The sequence below is a fragment of the Anopheles bellator genome, chromosome 2, assembly GCF_943735745.2.
Source record: "Anopheles bellator chromosome 2, idAnoBellAS_SP24_06.2, whole genome shotgun sequence".
NCBI lineage: Eukaryota > Metazoa > Arthropoda > Insecta > Diptera > Culicidae > Anopheles > Anopheles bellator.
Window position 1 is genome coordinate 79,569,992 of NC_071286.1, and position 24,954 is coordinate 79,594,945.

At 52.4% G+C, this 24,954-nt stretch overlaps 1 protein-coding gene across 2 annotated transcripts in view; it reads left to right on the top strand.

The window, feature by feature from the left end:
- Window positions 1-24,954, top strand: part of LOC131212899 (cGMP-dependent protein kinase, isozyme 2 forms cD4/T1/T3A/T3B) — a 77,035-nt gene that overhangs the window by 23,333 nt on the left and 28,748 nt on the right. The window contains exons 1-2 of one of the 2 annotated variants that reach the window (XM_058206974.1): window positions 16,718-16,851; window positions 19,481-19,647. In XM_058206974.1, the coding sequence (XP_058062957.1) occupies window positions 16,814-16,851; window positions 19,481-19,647 (205 nt within the window). In that variant the 5' untranslated portion in view covers window positions 16,718-16,813. Of the gene's footprint in view, window positions 1-16,717; window positions 16,852-19,480; window positions 19,648-24,954 lie in introns of those variants that run through there. The other variant, XM_058206978.1, reaches the window with a different exon arrangement.

The window sequence follows — 24,954 nt, forward strand, 5'->3', positions numbered from 1 at the left end:
ACTAATGTCGGCGTGTTGCCATTTTTGAGTGCATCTTATCGACGAGATGGATGCACCGAAATGGAGTCGCGATTTTGCGGCGTTGGGAGTTGTTTTTTACCATAAAGTGGTGCAGAAGAATAAGAGCATTAAAGTCTTTTTTTAATTTATTTTAACAGATAATTTATTGTAATTGCACCGCAGACGAATTGAATAAATAAATATAAACTAGTTAATGTTCCTTATGAGTTAAAAATAATTACACTCCTTGGAGGACCTCGCCGGGAAATGGATGAGAATTTTGCCGGTGAAAGCCGATCGGAGGGCGAGTTAGGTGTACAGTTTTATTGAACCTTTTATTATTATTGCAACGAAACCCGCCGATCTCGCTAGGGCAATAAAATGGTTAAATCCTTCGGGGCGGCCAAATAAAACTGTTGAAACGAAACGATACAAAATAATTGCACAAAATTCATATCGCGTTCGGGTGGGAAGACAACTTTGTTTTCGGAGCCGCTCGCCGGTTTCGGAGCCGGAGGAAAACATTTAAATGGCCAGCGTGTGTCCCGCTGCGCTTCGGTGGCTCGGGTTTTTTCATGGCTTCATAAAAGCGGCTTTTTTCGGGTGGAGAAAGAGGTTTTGATGTTGAAATGTTAAGCAGTCCGTTTAGGCAGCCTCCCCAATCCAATCAAGGGATGGAGCCGTTAAACGCAATAAAACCACTTTCCAATGAGTGGCCAGAACGTCGAACGTCGCAATACTTTCAAATTAAAACTGATATCGGGCGGGAATTGCATTATTCCGAAAAATAAAAATTTGGAAAATGAATTCATTAACCTCTCTGAACGATTCTTGCTGTCACGCGCAACATATTTCGTTGATCGTTCAAATATATTTTAATTGGCGATAACGGTAATCAGTCAACGGGTGACCGATTCCGTCGCGTCCTTTCGGAGCGATGAGGTGCGTGAAACTTCACAATTAAAACCCCACCAGGAAACCTGGTGAAACACCTGACACGCGAGAAAACTTGTTCCGTGCCTCGTGAAACATGATCAACTTTGTGCATTATCGCCCGAAACTGGATGTAATGTTCGCACCATCTTGTTTTCATCGACGGCTCATTTTTTTGCCGTCCTTGCCGAGGTGTCCAATTCCCTTGGGAGACTCGGCGGGGGGTGGCGAGCATAAATTTATTACAATAACCACGATCGGCTGACAGTTGGCAATTCTTCATTTCGGCTTAATGAGACCTTAATCAAGTGCACAGCCCCGGTGCGCATCGCCCAGAACATGAACAATGCATGTTTGCTCAATTTTTCACCCCAGTTCTGCGGTGAACAGGAACACCTCGACGATACGACGAAACCGGTTGAAATTCGATACCCACCGCGTCGCAACCGAGCCGAGTTCCCAGCAATCTAAAACCCCCGCCAATGTTGGTCAATTAAAACTGGGGTTGATTGCAAGTGGTGTTCATTTTTGGCGAACGATTTTTATTCTCCATTTATTGGCCGCATTACCCGTTCGGTTTCGTATTGGTTTTATTCGTACATTGTTGCATACTTTTTTTATCCTGCTGGTAGACTTCGGCCAGCCTTCGAAAGATCAGTTCGGGCTGATTGTTATTTGATTATACGACGCGACGAAGCAATCAATCTTAATCGATCAAGGACTCCAATTTCGGTATCTTTTCGTGTGATAACATTAAGTGATTCAATACTTCGTATCTTGCAACATGATCAAGCGTTAATTGTTTTAATGGGTTTCTCCTCAGTGATAGTCATTTTTTTATTCTATAAATTTCTTTCGGTTTGTAAACCAATTACTAATCTATATTGTTTGCTCTGTTTCAGGTATGTGCGTCACTACGAATAGATCATCGGATACGCTGGTAATATGCGGGGTAAAAACTAATCCAAGCGTCACACTAACGTTCCCGCTAAATGCTTCATTCACGATCGACCCGCGTGCTGGATCGTGACACCGTTTTAATCGCCCAAACTTGCGTCACCCAGCACGGCACGATGCAAAGACGTAAGACTGCACATTTATGGATGTGTTTTCGCTCTCTATTCCAAATAATCAAACACTGCCTTCGCTGCCGAGGCGAGTTTCATCAGTTCGACAAAATGAGACGCAACTCTTTAGTCAACTTAGTATACTAGACCAACGGCGTGTCGGAAACGCAAATAAATAAATCCGTCCTCCGGCGGCTTTTGAAGTACGTCCGACGCCCCTCGCGGGAGGCACAGTTTTTAGTGCGACGTTTGCAAAAGGAAATTCAAATGCAAACCACCAATCAATCGCCATCTTGAATCGTGCGATCGAGCGATCGACTTGGCGATTTTTTTGGTACCTCATTCCCGGCATTCAGCAACCCCGTTTTGGGTTCGCCCAGAGTCTTGGTCCCGCGGGACTTCCGAGATGAAGATTGCATCCAAAACCGGCGATGGCCAGGTTTTGTTTTTTTCTTAACAGAGAAACAATTACATTCGCACACAAAAAACGGCAAAACGTTGTGCAACGGATGCTGCTGCGCGGAGGCTGACTCCTATGCTCTCCTCGTCCTTGCGTGTGGGTTAAGGTTTATTTTTTCGCTCGCCCAGCAGCGCTCTGCGATTGGCTGATCTCGGCGGACGGATTACGACGGCGGCTCGGATGACGAAATGGAGCCCCGAGGAATCAGACCAGACCACACACTCCTAAAGCCGATGTAAATCACCTGTCACTCAACTTTTCAACGTCGACCGGTCGATCGTCAAACCGCGGCCAGAGAGTGCGATCGCAGCCCTGTTGCTTTTCGCACGTTTCAGTGCGCTCAGTGCTTGGCCGGGCCTTAGCATAACCCTTCGCGGGCTTCCGTGCTGATCAGGCAATTTTAAGAACTCAATATGCTGTTTGGACATCTAATGGCTTTTCAATCAGAGTCCTTGCCATAGCTGGCAACTGTCAAACGTAATCTTTTGGCTGAACTGTCGAATAGAGGTTAACCTTTATGTCTTAGTAGTAATTAGCATAAAAATATTAGTGGAAGCAAATCGAAAACATAAACACGAATTACGGCACAGCCGATCTTCCCTAAAGTTCTACTATGGGCCATTTCTTCAAACGAAAACGAGAGACCCCTTCAAGGGTTAAAAAGGACCAACCACAAAATTGATAGAGAAGCGACCGCGCGCTAGTCGCACCCTGAGGTCGACCAGTAGTTGTACTTTTTCGCGCGGAACACGAAACCGATGCTAGTTTGGCACGGCAGAGCAACTAATATGGTTCCAGAGGGTACTGGCTCATTCGCCGCTCCTTCAACACCGCGTCATCGGGTTTACCAGTTCGTCTGATCGGTCCTCGGTCTGATCCGTACTACGGCGATCCGGCGTGTCCGGAGCAACTTACTCCGCTCGCCCGATGATGGATAGGATGTTAGAAAACACGAGACGACGCCCGGCGGGAAGAAAAAGAAAACGGAAACATGGCACAAATAATAATTAGCGCACAATGAAGGCGAAAGAACGGGGCAACAGCAAACTAACAACCCGCCATTCAGCGACGCCTTTCAGCGAGCTGTCCCGTAGGCGTAGGTCGGATTCGGAAGAGCGGCGGAATGAATGGGTTGACCTCAAAAGCGCCAATTGTGAGGATTGTTTTCTTTCGGCCCCCGTCAACACCGGACCGCCGGTGGCGTTAGTCATCCTCACGTGCGAAATTCTGCCAAGTCTGGCGAACCCCGCTCGGGCGGCTCGTCTCCCATGTACGCGCCTGCCATCAATCATCTTCGCCGCCGGGGTCGATCATTACGCCGCACTCCTATTACGACCACCACCGGCCGGGCCGTTGGCTGGCTCGTGGAACCACTACTCTTATGGACATCGCTTGCCCCGGGCACAACGCACAGCGAGCTACGCGGGCTACTACGTCTAGTTTGCCACAGGGTGCTACTAGGCACAACCGCCTGGTCGCCTTCGACCCTGTCCGCGGACGGAGTACCTCCACAGCCGGAAACTCAATTAGCTCGCGATCGTGTAGCGCGACGAGCCGCGCGTATCTTAAGTGAAGTTTAATCGCCTGCCAATGTCTGGTTTTTGCCGACCTAACGGTGAAGTAGACCCGTTTCGGTTTTATGGTGACACCTGGCGAACCTATAATCTCGATGATCGACTGTTACCGATATCCCATAAATTTTTGACAACCGATTGGCTTTTGAAGAAGTATCAAATACGAATGGCACGAGCTGTGGGATGTTTTGAAAGAGTTCCACCGACACCGTGCGTTGATGTAACAAGACACAAATCTTCATCAAGTAGCCCCGATTGAACGCAGGCGCCCCGTCTGGCGCATGGTAATCAATTCAATTACGATTCCGATCGAAACCAATTGAGAACTGATCACGGAGACAACGGTGATTTGAATATGCTTTCGACCCATTTATTGTGGTCCAGTAGAATCCGGCCGATTCTGGTGTGAAACAGGATATTGGTTTCGAGCAAGAACTTGCTAGATGATGAAACTGCATCAATTTATCCCAAATGCCTTCGTCATCGATTCGATTCCATTGTTCCATTCCAAATCTTCGTCAAGTCCAGTGGGAATTACCAGAAGCAGTTGGAGAAGATCCAACGAAACCATAGTTGCCAGGACTACCACGCCGAGTGCCGATCGTCTTAATTGCAGCCCAGATAGATGCCGATAATCAATTGGCGATCTTCAGTCTGGCGGTGATACTTGAGCCTTTCGATTGACCCTCGTTCACACCACGCTCCATTGGCTACCGGAATGGTTTCGTTTTACGTCGGCACTCTCTCTCCTCCTCTGGTAGCGTGTCCTTGTGGCCACCGGTCCAGTGATCCTCTTATCATCATCTTGCTTTTTGTCTGGTCTACAAGCATCGGATATTGGTAGCTAGGACTACTGGAAACGATGTCTCTTCAGTCTCTCTTTTCTCCACAACTGATTCATCTCTCTCCCCCTCTCTCTCTTTCTCTCTCTGTGGTGCGGTTCTCTTCAACCACCATCCCCAGCTTATCTCTCCGTGTTTTTTTCCCTCCCGTCCATTGAGCCGTATCAAATTCGAGCAGCTTGCACCGCGCATTCGAGCAGCTGTGGAGTCTCGATCTCAAAACCGGACGACCGGACGAGGGGGGAAAAAAGCCAATCAACAAACACGACCACCTCGCGGGCGGGCTCGCGGTGGGCTGCCCCTCCACCCCCTCACCCTCACCCCTCCGGCGCGTATGACATAATTCAAGTTTTTGCTTCCTTCGTGTGCCCGGTGTGCGCGCGCCTTCCGCCTCACTCGGGTCGGGTCTTACACGTCTCTTTCGCGCTCACCGCGCCATCACGTCGTCGGCGGGAGTCCTTGGCGTGTGCGTCTTTTGCCATTCGCCGCTGCCGCCCTCCTGCCAGCCCCTGCCCCAGCCGCGCGAAGTCGCGGCGCGGACGACGCGGAATTTTCGTTGCTGAATTTTAAGGCAAGCTCGCTCGAGCTCTACTCTCGGCCGATCCCGCTCTCTTTCGCTCGTTGGGGGGCGATCTTGGCTGGGCCGCCGCCGTGGCCCGCCGTGGCCCGCCGTGGCCCCAAAAGCGACGAGAGAGCGCCGGAGAGTGATCAGTTCAAAACAAGACTCCGTGCGGTGCGCGCCCCGATCCGATCCGTGGTGTGTCTCGCGTGTGGCGCGTTGTTGTGTCTCGTGCTTCGAGTGTTTCCAGGCGCCCTTTCGGTGCCCATTGTTGTGTTGTCGTCCAATTGTTTTCTGCTAGCTCAGTTTGGTCAGTTACGGTGCTCGAATTGCTCTCCGTTCGCTCCAAGTAGCGTGACCTACAGCGGTTGCCCAAGATCAAGGTGTCCATTTCGCAGGCAGGAATCGCTGTCCATCCCGAACACACTTTGTGCGCCGTTCAAGCGAGCTCAGCGGGCGGAGGGCGACCGGCCTCCCAGAGCACGCGCGTCAGAGGCCAAGGTTGCGCAGGTTGGACGATCGGCGATTGATTCGTCCAATGTGAATGCCGCCGCCGTCGTCGGAACACAACACCCCTTCGGTCCGGTCCGGTCCGGTCCGGTCCGGTCGTGTGTAGTGACAAGTGTCCGTCGGCTACTGCGATCACTCGAGCTGGTGTTCGTTCCGCAAGACACTAGTAGTGGTAGTAGGCTGCGCTGTGAAACATTGTGCGTGCGAAGCATGACAAGCGACTGACAGCTCAGCCACCGGCAGAAACTGACCAACCTTCTCCGATCGTCGCCTGAGAAGTGACCACCCGAAACATGCTCCTTCGGGGACGTTGTGAATCACTCAGTAGCCGTTCTTCACACTACAACATATCGGACAGGATCCCCCGTGATCATTAGTACACTCTGGGGCTCAAGCCAACCTGATCCGTCGCTGCTCGGTGCTCGGCTGTAACTGGCTAGTGATCTTGGTCGCCGTGCTCAGGACGCTCGCCGCGGTTGCGAAACAACTGGCGGGTTGAATGAACCCGCGGTTCCGCGTTGTTTGGCTGTCGAGGAGTGAGCAGGGACGATCGACGTGCGAAAATCGTTCTCAGCGTTTCGCGTCTGTTTTCTGAGCACTTCGCAGGGCGTTGTTGTGGTGTCCTGACACACCCAGAGCGCAGCTGTTCTCTATCGGCCCGCTTGAAGACGGCATCATGTCTGCCGTGGTGCCGGTCCGAGTAATCTTAAACCACGGCGATCACCTTTGACAGCTTTTCGTTTATCTATCGTGCAACGTGGCCGGAGAGCGATAACGAACCGGGGCCCCGCCAGTGGTCAGGTGGTGAGATGTTTTTTTCCTTGCCCTACGAAATCAGGTCAGGTCTGATAGAGAACCGCCGCCCGAAACTCTCGCTGGCTGCTCGTGGCGTAGCCAGTGGACCCGGCCCCTCGGGTGTTAGGGTTAGTTGAAAAACGGTGTAACTGTTCAAAGTTTATCGCATCAAAACACCGGCGCCGGGCTGGACCGGCCAATCGAACCAGCGCCCCGTCGATTTATAAGCCCATTTGTGGCTAATGACACTTTGAATCCTTTTTTTTTTTAATTGGCATTTCGGATTACGGGACACAACTGTTTGTGGAACGACCAGATCGGCTGGCTGGCCACCCGGCGGGTTGCTGTTATTTAGGCATCATTAACATTCTTACCCTTCCGTGTACCGTGCAAGATACGCCACCGTGCGCTGCAGGATCGTAAGTTAGCATAACGTCCATAATTTCGAGCGTCGACCATTGCGTGACGTTGTCTGCGCCGTCCATCTTCCCGACACTGCACCAATCTCGGTCTCGTGGTCTCGGCGGAATGGTCGCGAAAAAAAACGTCGTCGCCGGCGGCGGGTTTCGTGTTACTTGCGAACGGTTTGGTCCGTCCGGTACGATCGGCCGATGTCGATCGAGCTGTGAGTGGGTTGACGACCGGGCGATGTTGTGTTCTGATGTTTTTTGCCCCGGGTTGCTGCCGTAGACCGATCGTCTCCGAGCACAGGGGAAGAAGTGCGTCACTTGGTGCTTGTGAAGTGTAATGAGCTTGTTAGGGTTCGAACCAGGATGCACTCGGTTTTGGGTTGACATCTCGGAACGACTCGGTGTAATTAATGTACCGAGCACTCCAGCGGTCACCGTCACAGACCGCAATTAATTAATGGAATTTACAATCTGAAAATTGGCACCCTGAAATGCGTTTTCGAGCAACCGTTTTTTTTTCTTGCTGCGGTTCCATCGGTTTTCTTATGTCCGAAAATTAGCCTGCATCAAACACTCAAGTGGCACTCTCTACACACCACCAGAAGCCAATTTGGTGAGCGTATCGAAAGGAGCGATCTCACTCCGTCGTCAAGCGCCGAGCGCCCGCAGTAAAAGGTGAAGGTTTTGGCCCGTAAATTAATTCCACACGCGAAGACGAAAATGCAAATGGAATGTCTTGCTGTTTGGGTCCTTTGTCGGAAATCGTCACATCCGACGGCCTTGGATGGGCGTGCGCAATAATTGGATCACTCAAGACAAGACACTTGACCTTGCCGACCGCTGACGGCCGATGCGTGTTCCGTCTTATTGGAGCATTAAAAGTGTTTCCGTTTCGCAACGTGATCCGATCCGGCGACCCAGAGGAAACTCAATCTTAAAGCCGGCATCTCCCAAATGCAATCCGACTATTATTTTTCGCATGGCGTGGCGTGAAACCGATTCCACTTTGCGTGAGACCGCCGACTCGGTTTCGTGGAATAAACGGCAAACCACTAGATAGGGCGATTGTTGTTGTCTCCACCGAAACCGAGCTTGGCAGAGGGTCTGACCTTATGCACAACTGGTGGGACCCCTCGGAGGGAGCCATTAGCTAGCTGGCGGATCAGATTAGATAGAGGTTGGCAAAAAGTCCCTAGCCCACCGCGCTGCCGTCCTTGAGCCCCTTGGGGGCAGGGCGCGCGCGTGCCGACCCCAACATTATGGAAGATTTATTCCGACTGTTTTAGGGCGAAGGCCGCGGCGCAGATGACGCGGTTTTGATTGAATTATGGCAACAAAGCACTATGATCATCATCATCATAACTGGTGGGTAACTTGAGACACCGCTGCCCACTGCGCACCGCGGGATTTCCTCGTCGCTTCGTGTGTCACGGTGAACCAGATACCGCCTCCCCCCGCGCCCTTTTTAACCGGATCACTCGGATAATCGATCGATTCGCACCACTTTTATGTCACTGGCGACTGATCGAAAGCGCCAACATTAAGACCCGCCCGTCGCGTCGCATAACACCGTCCGTTTGATGAGCAACTCTCGGCCGGCGCCGACCCCCAGATCGGCGGATCGGCTTGTCGGGTAATTGAAGATAATCTCGCTAAGTGACACGCACACCACACACGGGGTGTCCCTGAGTCGGGCCGGTGACGGATTATCCGGTTCGTGCAACTCGCGTGGCACGCAGCTTATTAGCCGCGGTGGTCGGTCCCGCTTGTGATGATCGACTTGCGAACAAAATCATTCCGACAACCGAACACCGCACGACGCCGAGGATTGATTGAGCAATAAGGCGGCAGCATAGCGGCATGATGCGGCCCCGCAAGGACCAACATCGCGAATTTATTCCCTTTTTTTATTTTCGGTGTTACGGTAACATAATAATTAAATAAATTACGGATTCTCGAACTGGTTCGCTCTCTCTCTCTCTCGGTCGGTACATGGAAGCTTCTCCACGGTCACGCGGTTCCTTTTGAGTGACGCGGCCCGTCAGTGCAGCATAAATGCACACATTATCCCATTTTACGGTGTCATAAATATTCCCGTGCACGCAGGGATAATAAAATTTTGACATTACTTAGTCGGCCCGGAGACAGGAGGTTGGTCGGACGGGGGCCTTCCTTTCACTTTGGGCCGATTTCGCACCCGGTGAGGTCCACGTCACCGTTATGACAGGGTTACGTTTCAATTAAGGCGCAGCCACCGGCACCGTTCTGGAGCGGGCCGCTGATCGACGCTGAAACCATTAACTTTGTTTTCTACTTTCCGTGGAAGCATTTTACGGTGCGATAAAGGGCAACACGACGATCCTCCCGGTGACCGGTTTCAACAAAATGCAATGCTTTAAGGATTTAAACGGCTCGGAACGTCCAGGGTACTCCGAACAATGTTTATGAAAAATGACATCCGTTAGATGTCCGTATCTGATAGTGAGTGACTCAAAGTTCAACGAAGGGGTCCACAAGGAGCAGGACACCGGCTACAGGAACTGTTGCACCTGCACCACATCAGTCGGCCCTTGTCACACCCGGTGTAACGGATGCCGATCGCTTTCAACCCGTTCGTTCGATCGTTATTTTTACCAACATACTAAGTATCGCCCGCTGGGCGGATGATTCACCGCCAAATGGCGGTGGATGAAAATAGCAAACCAATCGCCGCCGCTATCGGTGCTGCACTTGTGGCCTGCATCCCGATGTTCAGCTGTTCCGTGCCGTGCACAGAGAGAGAGAGAGAGAGAGAAAGGCCTTCCTGCACCAGCAAGTGACAGCTTAAATGGTCCCGCGAATTTGGGGCGGCGAAACTTATGGTCTCCGTTAAAAAGGGGCCCATTTTTTACCGTTCCCAGCCCACCGCGCAGCATCACATGGGGCGGCCAGGAAACACTCGATTTGTTTACGACCCCGACCGTTTCCTGTGTGGTGCACGGAGGATTTTATTTTTATCGATTTGCAGAAGAAGAAATTTTGGCGAAATGGGTGCTCCACAGAACAACCTTAGGTCTGACTGATGGAGGCCGATTTCGAGCCCTACTTACTATAAATTCTCCAGGTTAATGCCTGGATTTGAAATATGCGTAACGAATTTCACGTTGTGATGCTCGTCTATCTTAATAAACCGCTCGGCTACGATTGCGCAATGACAACCCAGCGACAGGACAGCGCTGGGACCTATCAGTCTGGGTTGTCGGTTGGGAAATTAGCTTAAAACAAATACGTCAGCCCACAGGCGGAATGAAGTGACAACCTGTGACTCCGCAGGGCAGTAGAGCGCGAGGGTTCAAGCGAACATCGAGCGGCGGCCCCCACGGGTCCCGTGTTCCAAAGGTCCTTCACGAGCCGGTGGGCCCGGTGGTGGGCGCGCATAGGTTAATCTACATTTTAATCATTCCAATCACCACCACCAGCGCCGTGTTATGCTGGCCGCGCTGTCCGCCATGTGGCAAATTAGTCGAACGTGTTACGAGCGCGCCCGCCAGGTGACGACCCGTCAAATGGCATGACACATTCCGCGAATCGTCACCCCCACGGGGGGAGGGCCACTGATGGGCAATTATTTGTTTGCCCCTGCCAGACACTGCCGGTGGCCTCTCATAACCTGCTCTCATAACGAATGCGTGTTTGCCACGAGACAGCCCGGACTTTGGACACCACTAACGCACAGATGAAGTTTAAGCAAATAATCAGCGAAGATGATTGCGAAAGGCGGAGCGTGCGCCAAACCCCGAAGAAGAAAGGGCCCGAAATCCGAAAGTGCAGAAGCTGTCGGATCCAGCTTTTAATGGGCCCCCACACACCTGACAGGGAACTGACTGCGTTCCGTGCACGGGACGAGCGTTTAACTTTTTTTTGTGGTATTCTTATCATTTCCCCAACTCGTCGAAATGTAGCCAAAAATGGCTTTCCGCGTGGTGGCTGATTGGCGGCCGCCCTTCACTTCCATTTTCGATGATCGACAGCAGTCGGTGCAAAGTCGTGCACATTTTTTCGCTACCGGCGTCAGTGTCAAACGTCTTGGCAGGCCGTACTGTAAGGGATCGTTTGGAAAGGGGCATCACGAAAGGGTCACGGAATGGAAAGGAATCACCGCATCTGATTTTGTATGCTATTAAATCGCGCTTCTCGTTCGAGACTTTCCAACTATGATGGAAAATCAGACAGATTTTTCTTTTGTTAAATCTTCGTAAAGGAGCAAAAATTTCCAACCCAAATTCGGGAAAAGAATTACCAGCCACGATCACCAGAGCTTAATGGAAATTAAATGGGTTTAATAATGAAAAATGGCAACCGATCACCCTGGCAATCAGCGGGCGAGCACATCCGTCGTCGGTTGATCGCGGTGGTGGTGATCAACCAGCTGGCCGCATCTGCGTAGCTAACACGCTGCGCACTGCCAACACTCATCGCTCAGCCGCTTGGGAACCGCTTCCCGAACCCTTTCCGAATCGGCTGGCACCTTACGCACCACATGTGCGGGCTGCGTACAAATTATAAATAAATCCGCGAAGCATATCCTCGCGCGCGTGCGGCCGTGCGCTTGCGATAAAGATGCCGGCCGGCGTGCCGCGTGTTTATTTTCGTGCGATAGAAAGTGAACTTTTGTCGGTGCCCCGAAATGGGTGCGCCATTTGTTTTTAGATTTGTCTTGGCTTCGAGTTTTTACTTTCCTTTGTCTGCCTTGGGTCCTTTGCCTGGTGGTCGTCAGCGACCGGCGGGGTTTGTTTACCTTCGTCGCGCAACTAATCGTTGGCGCGGTGAGTAGATTCGGCTTCGGCTCACATCACATGGACGAAGCTCAGCCCAGCTGCGATCGAGCTGAGAAATTGGAGTGATCCGATGGGGGAAGATTTAAACTAATTTGGCTGCCCCTCGGTGCTCGCTCAATGATGGTCGCTGATCGTGGGTTGATTTATGCTGAAACCGTACCACGGTTCGAAGCTCAACGCATCGCTAGTTAGTGTCACTCGATTTATGCTGCGTTAGTGACTGGCTCAAATTCGGCCAACAAGCCGTCGACAGTATGATGCATGTTTCCGTCACGATCTAGCAGATGGATTTATGGGACTGCAATCGGAGGACGAAAACTCGTTTGTAGCCCCGCTCGACCACCATTCTGCTGCATAAGCATAATTGCGGCCAATATGTTCGGTGCGCCCCACTGTCGGCAGGGAACAAACGGGCAGGATCGTGAGTAATGCAGATTGTCTCGGCCCATAATTAGTGCAATCAATTTGTGCCGAAGTCGGCAAAACTGTTTGGTCCTGGTTCGTGCTTTCGCTCGAAACAACCTCTTACACATGTTCGCGGTGGTACTGTTAAAGACCACGAATCTCCTTACGATAGGCTGCCCAGTAGAGGACGGACATAAAATTCATCAAGATAAGTATCTGATCCACCAGCGCCTGGGGCAACCGACTCAGGGCGGTGAGACTCCAACAAATTATCACGCCGACCAGGGGCGTGAGCCACGCTTATCGGCTGATGGTCATCGGGTTTTGGGGCGCACGATTTTCGGCCCACCGATAACTGCACCGCAACTGTTGCGTAACCTCGGCTCCAATTGAATCCGGTCAACGGTCGGTTGTGAAGCAGTGAGGATGGACTAAGCGAAAAGAATGATTGAGGCAAAAGAGAGCGCCACAAGCTACGATCCTCGATCCTTCATCGAAGTCCGAAAATTACGATCAACATGATTGCGGACCGTTGGCAGTTCCAATCAACACATAGGAGCAAAACCGAGCGTCTAATATGCAGATCTCCGATTGATTGAAAGGCGCCACCTAGGCGCGGAATCGGTCGAATAAATCAATTGAGAGCATTTATTATTTGCATTCGTCACGATTGACGCGTGCGTGTCAGACGCGCCGTGCTACCGATCGTCGTCTGTCAGACAACTCGGGCCGAGAGGAACCCGAGAGTTCAGTTTGATTGACATCGACGCGGAAAAGCGCGAGTTTGCGAACGGAGCCCCGATCTTCGGGTGGCCCTTCAAGACGATCGCTGACGCGGGATCCCCACAGTAAGGGGTCGCTAGTGTCAGAGACGCTGAGACGTACGATAATTCGCTCAAATCACGCCGTCTGCTGATGCCTTTCATTGAGGGGAATCGAATTGGTAAATGAAAAGATTGATGGTGTCGATGCGTAGAAGCCTTCGATCGGACGGGATTGCTGTTCGATCGGGCGAGCCGTCACCGTTATGAGTGCAACTTTGTGGCCACCAGCTCGATGATTGCTCAGTAAAATTAATATTAATTTCTATCTACGTTATGCCATATTGCTTTCGATTCAGGAGAATTTACGATGCAAATGAGTTGCCGATGGTGAGATGCAACCGTTGCGCCTTCATAATCGATCGTGTTGGTCCCGACTACCCATCACGATTACATTTTCAACAGTTTGTACATTAAATTGGCACTGTTTGCCAAACAAAACCATGAAAGGAGGCCCCCCCGTCTGGAGTGCGAAAAATGGATTGCACCCGAGCGCTGCGCCCGGACTTGACGAAAGACAGACGACTTGCGCTCGAGCCTGGTACGGGAAAAATTGGTTCGATCCACTCGGTTTTTCGATCAACTCGGTTTTCGGGCACCGTAAAGCCCACAATTAATGGTGGCCAACGAGACGAACGCGATCGGATTCCTTTCTCTTCGGATCGGTTTACCGAAAGGATCAACGCCACCGGCGACGGCTAATTATCGTAAAGCTGTTCGAAAAATGTAGTCTCCGAGGACTGTGGCCCGTACGCCAGCTAAGACACAAATTTATAACCCCCAAAAGCCGTGCGATTTCGCCACTAGAAGATGCGTCACCCGCCCACGGTCTTTTCGGGGTGCGGACACTCTTTGCGCATTGATGTTATTAATATTGCGCTTTGTTTTGAGTTGCTCCCGTGCCGTGACACGGACTCCGGACGGGTTCGGAAGATTCCATTTTTCTTCATTTTCGCCGTGTGTTGGGTCGGATGTCTGTCAAAACAGACAGCGCGACGGTCGAAAAAGGGAAAGTTAATTGTGCCACACGCCACAAACCGCAGGCGATTTGCGCGTGGGGTCCGGGTTCCCGACGCGGGTTCTTGGGGCCACAATGATTTTTTATGCGCGGCCCGTTTGTTTTCGGTCTTTTAATTGAATTTTCGGCGCGCCGGGTCCTCGGGTCTGGACTGGAGCTGAAGGTGTCGAACGTGTTCGCCTTCATTTGGACATTGTTAAAATCGATCCACCCCCAAAAATAGCGATCGATCCTCTGTCTCTTTGCGGGATACTATGTACCCGGGTGTAACGGGTGTAGCGGTTATGCAGGCAGCAGCATGTAGCGCTGCCATTGCCATTGTTTGAATTCAATTAAGACCTTTAACGAGCCATCGTTTACCACCTACTGTGCCAGTGGAAAACGGGTTTATGGAAAGCACGAGCCCGGCGGAGGAACCACTTTGGCTAAGGAAGAGGAATTAATGGTCAGCAGAATCTACCATGTAATTTGCGAATTGTTTTCGGCTACGCTTCGAATAATTGTATGCTGAGCCGTGGCCCTACCTCGATGGGGTAGTTACCGTTAATTATGTTTACGGATTGCGGTGCTTTCGCTGACACTGAAGCAATAAAAACACAACCCGAATGCTGACTAAGGTTTATCTTGCATTAAGCGGATTGTATCTTCTGATACAAAATATTTGGTTTTACTGCACGAAACGAATTCGAAATATCGAAATAATGTGACTTGCCAGATTAATGCCATAAAATAAGCGTCTTGAGCCACCGCGCGCAATCACGTAAACCGGACGGCAGCATATCCTTTCGCTTCGGCCGTTCCGAAACTTCCATAAACGCGCCTCGGCCAAGGACTTTTACCGCACAAATACGCGCGTCACCGTGGGTCACGTCCGCCGAAGCAAAAAAAAAAGCTGGAACACATTTTTAGTCAATTAAATTTACAGATAGCAGCAGCAGCAGGTTCCTTTCGTACTTAGACGACGGCAGACCCAACATTTTTGGTGGGATCATTAAAATTTAACGAACCGGAGCCACCGGATTACTGACGTCGGGTCCGTATTTTGCACCTTCTGCGACACGACATTAGCACTGGATGGAAAGTGGTTCTCGGACCCTGGGACGAGGCCACTTTTTTATGATCATTTTCCGGCCTCCGGCTCGGCGTGCGGAAATTCGCAATGCCACCGTGCCCGATGTGTCCGATTGCGATCGAGTTGTGCAATCCGAACCGAAAACCGGTCGGGTTTATCATTATTCGAACCGAGCCGACTTCACGGAGATGCTCGCTTGAGAGCTCCGAATGATTCACAACCACCGGGGAGGTGGTCCGGGAAGATCGCAGAAGAATTTGTCCAACCCGTGTCCAACCTACAGATAACTCTGAGCCCTCGCAAAACGTGTACGGAGCGGAACGTGAAGTGAAGTGAAACGCATTAAACGACCCTTCGGAACGGAACGGTAGCCCATTAAAGTGTCGTCAAAAGCAGTGTCCACCGCACGGTGCTTCGACATGCGGTTTCAACATCGTCCAACTATCGTCTCCTCGTTGTAAATGGTGCTATAATGTGCGGCTGCCGGACGGCTGGACTGTCGGCACCGAAGTGCTGAACACTAGTAGTGGCGAACACTGATCGTGACATCTTCATCGGCCCCGTTGGAATCTTTGCTCGGACGTGCGGTGATCGAGAGACTGTGACCTACTCCGCGTTTTGGTGACCTATAGCGCGTACTTTCGGTAGTTTGGAGTTCTCCCGCTGGGCCCATTCCTGAGGCGGCTCTCCTGGAGCTCCGTGTTTGGAAATGTCATCGAAACCGCCGATGAAGTCGTCGGCACTGCTCGGCGGACCGCTGAGCGGTGGTGGCAAAAATGGGAACGCTGGCAATGGGAGCGGCAATGGCCGGGAACCACCGGGTAGCCCGGGGCTGAGTGCTGGCGGGTGTAAGTACGAGCGAAGCATCGAGGATACGGTGGTGGCACTACGGCGCGAGCTACGCACCGTTTACGAGACGCTCCGTGAGCAGAACGAGAAGCTGGTCGACCTGGAAAAGGATGTGCGCGATCGGGACATTAGCATCCGCTACCTGAAGAACGAGTACCGCAAGCTGAAGGAGTACTACCAGTGCACCAAGAGTGACCTGTCGGTGCCGCCGAACTTTGCGGCCCGCGAGAACGGGGCCGCCAACAAGGAGAACGATCACGGGGCGGCCAGCGTCGAGGATCTGCTGCAGAAGCTGCAGAAGGAGCTGAAGGAGAAGGACCAGTCGGTGCGCGAGCTCAACCAGAAGGTGATCCGCCTGTCGAACAATCTGATCTTCGTGCAGAAGGAATCGCTCAGCAAGGACGATCGGCTCGACGAGCTGCAGAACGAGATCGACAAGTTCCGGCAGGTGGTAGGTTTCCCCGATCCTTTCCAGGAGCGCCGGTCGGTCTCTAATCACCTGTCTCTTTGTCCTGCTCTCAGGTGCGTCCCATCACGAAGGCCATGATCGAGAAGCGCTGCTCGGAGGACACCTTCGACGGGTGGTCGCCGGGTGTGGAGAACACGCGCGTCCTGCCGGTCATCGAGCCGCGCATCAAACGGCAGGCCATCAGTGCGGAACCGCTCTCGTCGCTGGCCGGCATGCAGGGAGACCTCATCAAGATACCGAAATCATCGCTGTAAGCTGCGCGCCTCCGTGCTAGTCACTTCAACCCGGGATCCGTGGGCGACGTTCACACGACCACAATCGTTAACACCTGCGATTGACCTCCAACAGCTAGCGAGCGCTTCCGCTACTCCGAGGGCTCAGTCGAAGGCCCAGTGTCGGGCCCAATGCCGGGCGCCCCGTGTAGGATTCGTGGCCAGTGTCCCAGGCTACGTGTGACACCTTTTTGACAGCGTGCCGTTGTAAACTGGACAGGGCGGAGGCGCACTCGACACGCTCGCAGCGTCCGTCCGTAGGAGTGCAGGTCCGCAATGAGAGGTGCCACGACTATCACGAATTGAGTGAAATGGATCGAAACGTGGCCCGCGCCTCGGCCACCTGTCGGGTTGCGCGCTGCGACTTGCTTTTGCGGTTGCGTGCGCTCTGGTAGTTAATTAAAATGTTTACATTTCACCTAACCCAGCTCGCGCCTCCTAACCCTCTCGGGGGTTGGATCGGACGTTTGGCGTTTCGGTCGCGCAAATTAAGCGCGGCATTAACAGCGCCTTGTCACTGATTAGATCCTTCCCCGGCGGAACCTGCAACGGGTCGTTGAACGTGTATGTGTAGGCACGGGGCCACCGGCACTGCAGGGCACTGTTTCACTCGAGGTGAAGATGTAGATGAACACAATTTAATTCAATTGAAATTAATACCTCACCCGCCGATTAGAAGTAATCTGATCCGACACGCACGGCGCGCGCTGGCTTGGGGTGTCCGATTGGCCAGACCGAAACGGGCCAGGCCGAATTCCTGCACGCAGCTCGAAGTAGCGTCAAGTAGCCTTAATTTGCGCGGACATCTTATCGAGTGGTTTTACTCCGAGTTTTCCATTTATTATTTATTTTATTTATTCACGTACTTATTTATTCAATCATTTCAGGATCAACGCTTCAGTTTTTTTACAAAATGATCCTGCAAAAAGGATAATCCCGTATTTTCACCATATGATCGCGACAAGCTTAATAAGGACAAACGAAAGAGACGGCAAATATTTGAAGCTTCGTCGATGATTTCGAGCGGAGAGCGTATTCGTTTCGCAACGCTCCACCTGAAGCCGTGTTTTCGTCATATTTACCTTCATATTTGCGAAGCAATATTTTTCGCTGCTTCACGTACTGAGTGCGCTTCTTGAAGTCCTCCTTACACATTTGAGCGTAAATCATTCACCTGACATTTTTACAAAATGAAGGAATTAAATGTTGGTCCCTTTTTGGACTTTTTTTCAAAACGCTCGACACGAGGCCATGAGCCACGTTCGATAGCCGCTGGTCCCAATCGAAAAAATAAATGGCCGCCCGGAGAGGAGCAAACAAACCTTGGGTGCGCGAAACGAAAACGGCATCAAACGCCTTGACCGACCCCGGCGCGTGTGTGATCAGCTGTTAATTACCTCATTAATAATTGTACTCACGTCACGGCGCGGTGCGCGGTTCGAAAGGTCGCGCATAATTCATACACAAAAGGCGCACCCCGAAGCCTGCATTATGACCCCCACGTACGGCCCACTCTCCCGGGGGGCCACACTCCCAAAATCAGCATCACCCAGGCCCAGAAATTCCCAGACAACACAGCCCGGGGTGCTCCCGGGCCGGGCCAGGCCAGCACGTGCCTTAGCCCCCGCGGTCTTCACGCCTGCCTACAGACGCCCGTCCGACCAGACTGCGTGCGGCCCCAGAACCACCGCCAACCACGTCTGACATTTGCATTCCATGGGAACGGAACCGCCCATACGTCGTCGAGGGTCTTGCGGCGAGGTTGTGTCTCCAGTTTGAACCACTTTCAGTGCCCCACACTCGGCGGGGCGAGAACCTCCTGCTTGCGGCCCACGTCCCGGCCACGACCCGACTAACGATACATAGTTGTTGGTCCAGTGGCAAAAATTTTACGGTCCTTCCCGGCTCGCGACAGTCATCGCTTGTCACCATAAACCGCCTGTGACATTTTCATTAACTCTACCACCGAGCGCACCACTAAACCCACCGTGGGGTCCTTAAGACCTGCCCCTGGTGGCCGGTTGAAACCCGGTTCTTTGCTAAATGTTTTAGCACGTGTTTCACGCTACTTTCAGCAATTGTCGTAAAAATTAATAACTTCTATTCGGTGATGATGGGCCGTGCCCGAGTTGCAGTAGAGCAGTTGGGCAGATTTATTGGCCGATAAAGAAGTTTGGATGGCTTCTTGCGCGATGAACGTGGGATGCGAACTGCTCGGAGGTCCCACGGCGATCGTCGCACAGTGGTTGACACTCGCAACGAAACACCTGGCAAATGGACAGTTTTGTTCATATTCCAACGGTAATTAATGTAGAAATTCCGTCACATTTCCGGTTGATTGATAGTATCCCAATCGGCCAGCGGGAAGGTCATCGTTACACGTGATCCTTCCCGGCGATGGAATCGCGTTTCTGTGGCCAACCGATTTTGATTGATCGACTCGAACGGTGCCCACAGATCACGGATGCAGTCAGATGCGAGATGCGCTCGCCCCCTACTTGGCACGATAATTATCGCGCCGCCACAGTGATTAATTGAGCCGATTTGTGCGACCAACAGCTGATCAGTTTCCGTCTCTCTCTCTCTCCCGCTCTCTTTCTCCTGCAGATCCCGTGAAATAATCAAATCTGCCATCCTGGACAACGATTTCATGAAGAACCTGGAAATGACGCAAATCCGCGAGATCGTCGATTGTATGTATCCGGTGCAGTACGCCGCCGGCAGCCTGATCATCAAGGAGGGTGACGTGGGCAGCATCGTGTACGTGATGGAAGGTAGGTGCCGCGGGGAGAACAGCAAAACATAGCGCCTTTCGATGTTATTTCGATCACTTCGCTGCGCCTTCCGACTCCGGTGATCAACCGATTGCATACTTTTAGGCGCACTTCAGTCGATCGTAGTGAAAAGTTGATGGGTTGCCATCGTGGGGATGCCGCGGTGTGGGGGGCTCGCTTGCGTGCCCGGCACACATCCGGCACGGGTTCTTCGCGACCCTCGGCCACCAATAGGCCGTTTGTCTTCGCGCAATGTCCGTTCGCTCGCTCGTTAGCCTCTGCAATTGCAAGACGAATGGCGGCGGTTGCCATTTTCACTTTCCACGAAGGCCGATGGGGGAGCTGGGGCTGATCGATGAACACAACTCCTGGCCGATTCCGGTGGTTGTTCCGCGCGCTGAAATATTGCCAACCGGCGGCGCGCTTCGGAACGAAGATGGATCGCGAGCCGCGTTGGATTGCTTTCGCTTTCGCAGATGGCGAGTGACAATCGATGAATTATCTAACCACACCGACGGACGGCCGCTGAGAAACCGGCCCTGGTTCTCGGGTGTTTTTGCGAAGAAAGTAATTGACAAACTAATGGTGGTTTTGCGGTTAGTTTACGGGAGAAATGCTTGAGAGAGCGAAAGAGACAAGCTCTTCTTCACGACAACTTTCTTCGGCGTGGAAATTTAAGCTCAATTGTGAGTTAATCAATGCTCCATTAGCGGATAATATTTGCTGACAAACACAGGGTTGCCAACCATAAAGAGGGCTGTATTCAACAACTATCAATGCCAACGATTTATTGCCTGCTCAGCGAATCGGTCTCGCATTTACTGCATCCAGCGATTTCATCGCGGCCCATTACTTCTTATCCAATATCCAATAAAATAATCATAAAACAGACCATCATCAAACCTTGACTACCAAACAGCATCTTTCACGGTTTTTACGCGAAGAAAAGTTCACTCCAAAGCGCAATCTGTCAATCTTTCGAATCGCCATCGGTTTATAAAGTCAAGGCCATCGGCGGTCGAACGAATAGAAAGCCACGCAAAATTGGCGAAGCCGGGAAATGGCCGATGAAACATAACGACCAACCGGGCGGGGGAGATGGCAACAATCGCAAACAACAACAACTAATTACTGTTCCGTCCCTCCGTCACAATGAGCAGCGCTCGGCTCGGAACAAAACGCGTACAACATAATTTTACGCACCACTAACGACCCGGTCCGACGCAAACTGGACTCCGTGGAAATGGATCGAGCCGGAAAGGCTGTCTGCATTTCCGCTTTCGGGACCCTGGCCAACCCTGAGGCGGGGTGCGATGGCGTTTGACTTGTGTTTCCGTTCGAGTATCTTGAAACGGGGTTTCTTTCTTCGACATTTGCTTCCCACTCGCCGTCAGAAGATTCTTGAGCAGTCCGCGCTTCATTAGGTCCAGGAGCACCGAGCGCCGAGCATGTGGCGAATTTCGGAAAGCGAAACTGGCGAACGAGAAGTGGACCTTAAATGGGCTTAAATTAACGAAGTGTTGCGGCCGGCGGCTCTGCCTAGTTACTTCCGCAGAAAAACGTATGATGAGTAGGTTCACTGCGGTAATGGGGGCCCTCCAGTTACGACGAGCCTGAATTTCAAATCTCCTACTCCTGTATAGTACTGATAAAAAGTAACCTCACAAGAGTCGAAGTCTCAAGCTTCCAGCGGTACGAACGGTTGGACCACAAACCCTCGACCCGGTGCCAGAGTGCAGCTCGAGCTCAAGAATTTGTTTACGGCCTTTCCAAGGTGTTCCGAAATCACGGTGGTTCGAGAGCAGCCCCACCATCGTATTCCGAGCTGGGGTCTCGGACAATTGATCTCGCAAAAGATCTCGACCGAAAGGCCTTCACCACCGGGCCGCCGGCTAATGGCCGTAGAGAACCGGGTCCACCGGGAAGGTACGAGCGGACCCCCCGCCACAAGACTTCTTGGCGTGTGCGATGATGAGATTGCCGTGCCGGCGGTTTGGACCTGCGAAGGACAACGCCTAAGCCCTTCGGGGGCACGTGAACAGCCGCAACCGACCGAACGTTCACCAATGGGGTGGTTGTAATTGGTGGGTTTCGGATCGTGTCACTTTGTAGCCGGGCCGTGAGGTGTGACTCACAATGGTTAATGGTGGCACACGGAACCGTCACCGCCCAGAGCCAGCCCAGCGATCGATCCGTCCTGTGCGTGTCGCTTGCTCGGTTGGAACGGAACAATGGGCGGGCTGTGAGGTATGGCCAAATGCCAGGGTTAGAGATGATCCGTCCGCGGTACGTCAGTTCTCACGGCACGATCGGGTGGGCGAGATAGGATCTCCGACCGGCCGATCTTCCAATTTAATCAGTTCGTTTAGGCCATCATCATGGGTCGGCGAGTTGCGAGTTGGTTTATGGCCGCGTTTCACTATTTACACACCTCTAACGACTTGGGCTGTGGGTGTGTATTAATTGAATGTTGGGCTCTCTGGGTTGGGCTTTTTTTTCTGCGGTGCCTAATTGTTTCGCATCACCGGCATCCGCCCCGAAATCGGTAATCTGGAGCACAGTCAAGGACAACGCGCAGTTGGGCGTGTGGAACACCTCTCACTATCGCTCGCTCGATGTGGAGTCTCTTTTTTGTGCGGTATAACATTAAACAAAAAAGGGGTTTTATGGGAAATTTTAATTACAAAAAAGGCCGGCTCACGATCGCGATCGTGCGATGATCGGGAATGTGGGCCATTTAGTATGAGATTAAATGACCCATGAAATGGGCAGTTGGTTGCCATTTCATCTATCATCATGCGACTAAGTAAGCATTCGGGTGGGTTTTTGACTTAATTTAAATGTACTTAGTTCCCATTGCTTCCATGAGCCCTTGTGTAAAGCGCTATGCTGCTGCATAACGCATTGCAACATCAACCCTCGCCCGATCGGTGGCGCCCGAAAGCTCACCGCCCCGAAAGCTCCGATCGCGATCGTATGTTGCACCACTACCACCAAAGGCGGGCACGAACTCACCTCGGGGCCCTAGCTGGCCAGATCGGATCGGACCGGTTCAGTCACGATTCGCGTTCCGTCCGCAGTGCAACGGAATCGCCGAGTGCCGGTCGTGCGCCGTCCGCGTTGTGTGAAGTCGTATTGTTTTCCGTTGGCACTCCGACTCCCCGCGATTGTGTTTGCGCGGCACGCACGCACGCCCGTGCACTCCCCCCCGAGCCGTGATTGTTTGTGGCCGCTTCGGTAGGTGAAAATTCGACGACTTTCGGTTCTGATGGCAGTACGCGCGAGAAGTGCACACGGCGAACGGAACGGCACCCGCCCAACAGCCTTGAGAAAATATTTAAAATCCCACAAACCCGTTCTTAGTGACCCGCGTGGTGGGGACTCAGATTGTTTACACGGCGCGGCTGCCCGACAACGCCTTGCGCCGCCGCGTGGCCTTTCGAGTGTATGTTCGTTTTTATCTGGCGGCTCCAAGAAGTGAACATGGACCAAGGCGCCGCTTACAAGAAATCTGTTGCCGGCTCGTGCGTGGCTCCATGCGAACCAACTGCCTGCGTAGCTCTTCGACAGCCGCCAGATACCGATCTCCGGTGATTGTTTGTTTTTTTGTTGTTACGATCGCCCGCAACCTTCATCATCCTCGGAACCGTCGTGTTGATCGACTGCGGTGACGTCAAGTGAAAGTCTGAGCTTCTCTGAGGTGCCTTACCATCTTCTCAGCGGCGAATGAAAGTGACAGTGAAGGACCTCGCGGAAAGCCCGCCCGAAACGTGGTGAAAGTGGTTAAGAACGCGTTGCGTGACCTCAACTAGAATCCCGGCAGGGTGTGGTTTCGTCCCCGTATAAAGCTTGTCGTGCATGTCGAGGTTATCATCGGCCGGCTCATTCGACTCGGCAACTTGGTTCTCTCGTTGCGGAGCAGCACCCGGACAAGGAAGTCTGCAAACCGGTTGTCGTAGGTGGAGAAAGATCGCGACTGGCGACGGCTGGCGGTGCGACTTCTCAGACACAGACTCGCTCGCTCCCGAGAGTCGGAAGGACGTTGGCGTTTGCAAACACATTCCAAGTCCTGCCTGACACCGTCTGACGACTCCGATTGTGCCGCTGGCTTATGTCACCTTTGCGGAACCAGTGAGCAATGGCTTCGACCCCAACCCCTCGGTGGACCGCGGCAAAAGAGCAGCAGGAGATTTCCCGTGGCGCCCCGTTTTCTGAGAGTGCCGCGTTTTGGAGTGACCCTCGGCGAAATCGATTACTCGGTTCCTTTCGAAATGGCTTCGATTGCCACGTTTGCATATGCGCCGACCGATCATCGTCAATTTTTTGTGTTCCGAGAGTCTGTGTCCACCACAACATCCGCCATCATGGTCACTGGCGGTGGCGATGGTAGTAATTTTGCAACACTCCAAAGAGTCGAGAGCCGATTTTCGGTGCGCCCTCCGCGCGGGTTTATGGCAGCTCCGGGCTTCGGCCGTGACTCCGGCTCGGCTTGTCGTAAATAATACGGGCTCTACGGGGAGTGATTAATCAGACATGTTCCGCGCGAGAGGCCGCGCTTCCTTCGGGTCCGCCGACGATTGGGCGGTCCTCGAGAATATAAAATTAAATTGAGGATACAAGCGGGACCCCGCCGCAAAGGCGCTCGTTTGATGATGAACTCACTCTGTTGTTGCGTCCACCCGGGAAGATACGGCCGTAAATAAATCATAACTAGGAACACCCACCATGGATCGGCTAATCAGAGAGGGGCCATTCCATTAACTCCCCAGCCCAACATAATCAACTTGTGGGCCGGTTTGTCAACCGTCTTGATGATTTGATCAACCCACCGTACGCCCATCTATTCGAAGAGAGAGGGACAGGGACGGATCAACGTCTGAGCCTCGCTAAGCAGCTGACGGTTGGTTAGCGCACACCCCGGCCCCGGAGAGGCTAATTGAGACATCATCTCTTTCAAATTGGAATCCAATTGCCAATCCGGCGTGGCCGGGGACCGTAACAATTAGAGGCGAATCGAGCATGTTCAGCGATTAGCAGAGCCCCTCGGGGCGTAGCTTCTTCGGCCTGCACTGCCCTGACCTAGGATCCCTGGGAGGGAGCATCATTTCCGCGTTATGTTTCGGTGGAGACCATTAATTGAAATTGGTCGATGTTCGAGCCCAAAACGTTCCGCTCGCTATCTCAATCCCCTGACAGGAGGTTCTCTTCGTATGGCCCCCTATCCGGAGTCCAGGCCGGAGGCGGCCTAAGCCGGTCTTTGATAGTGATCCGGGCACCACAATTCGTGAGCATCAAAATGCCACGATC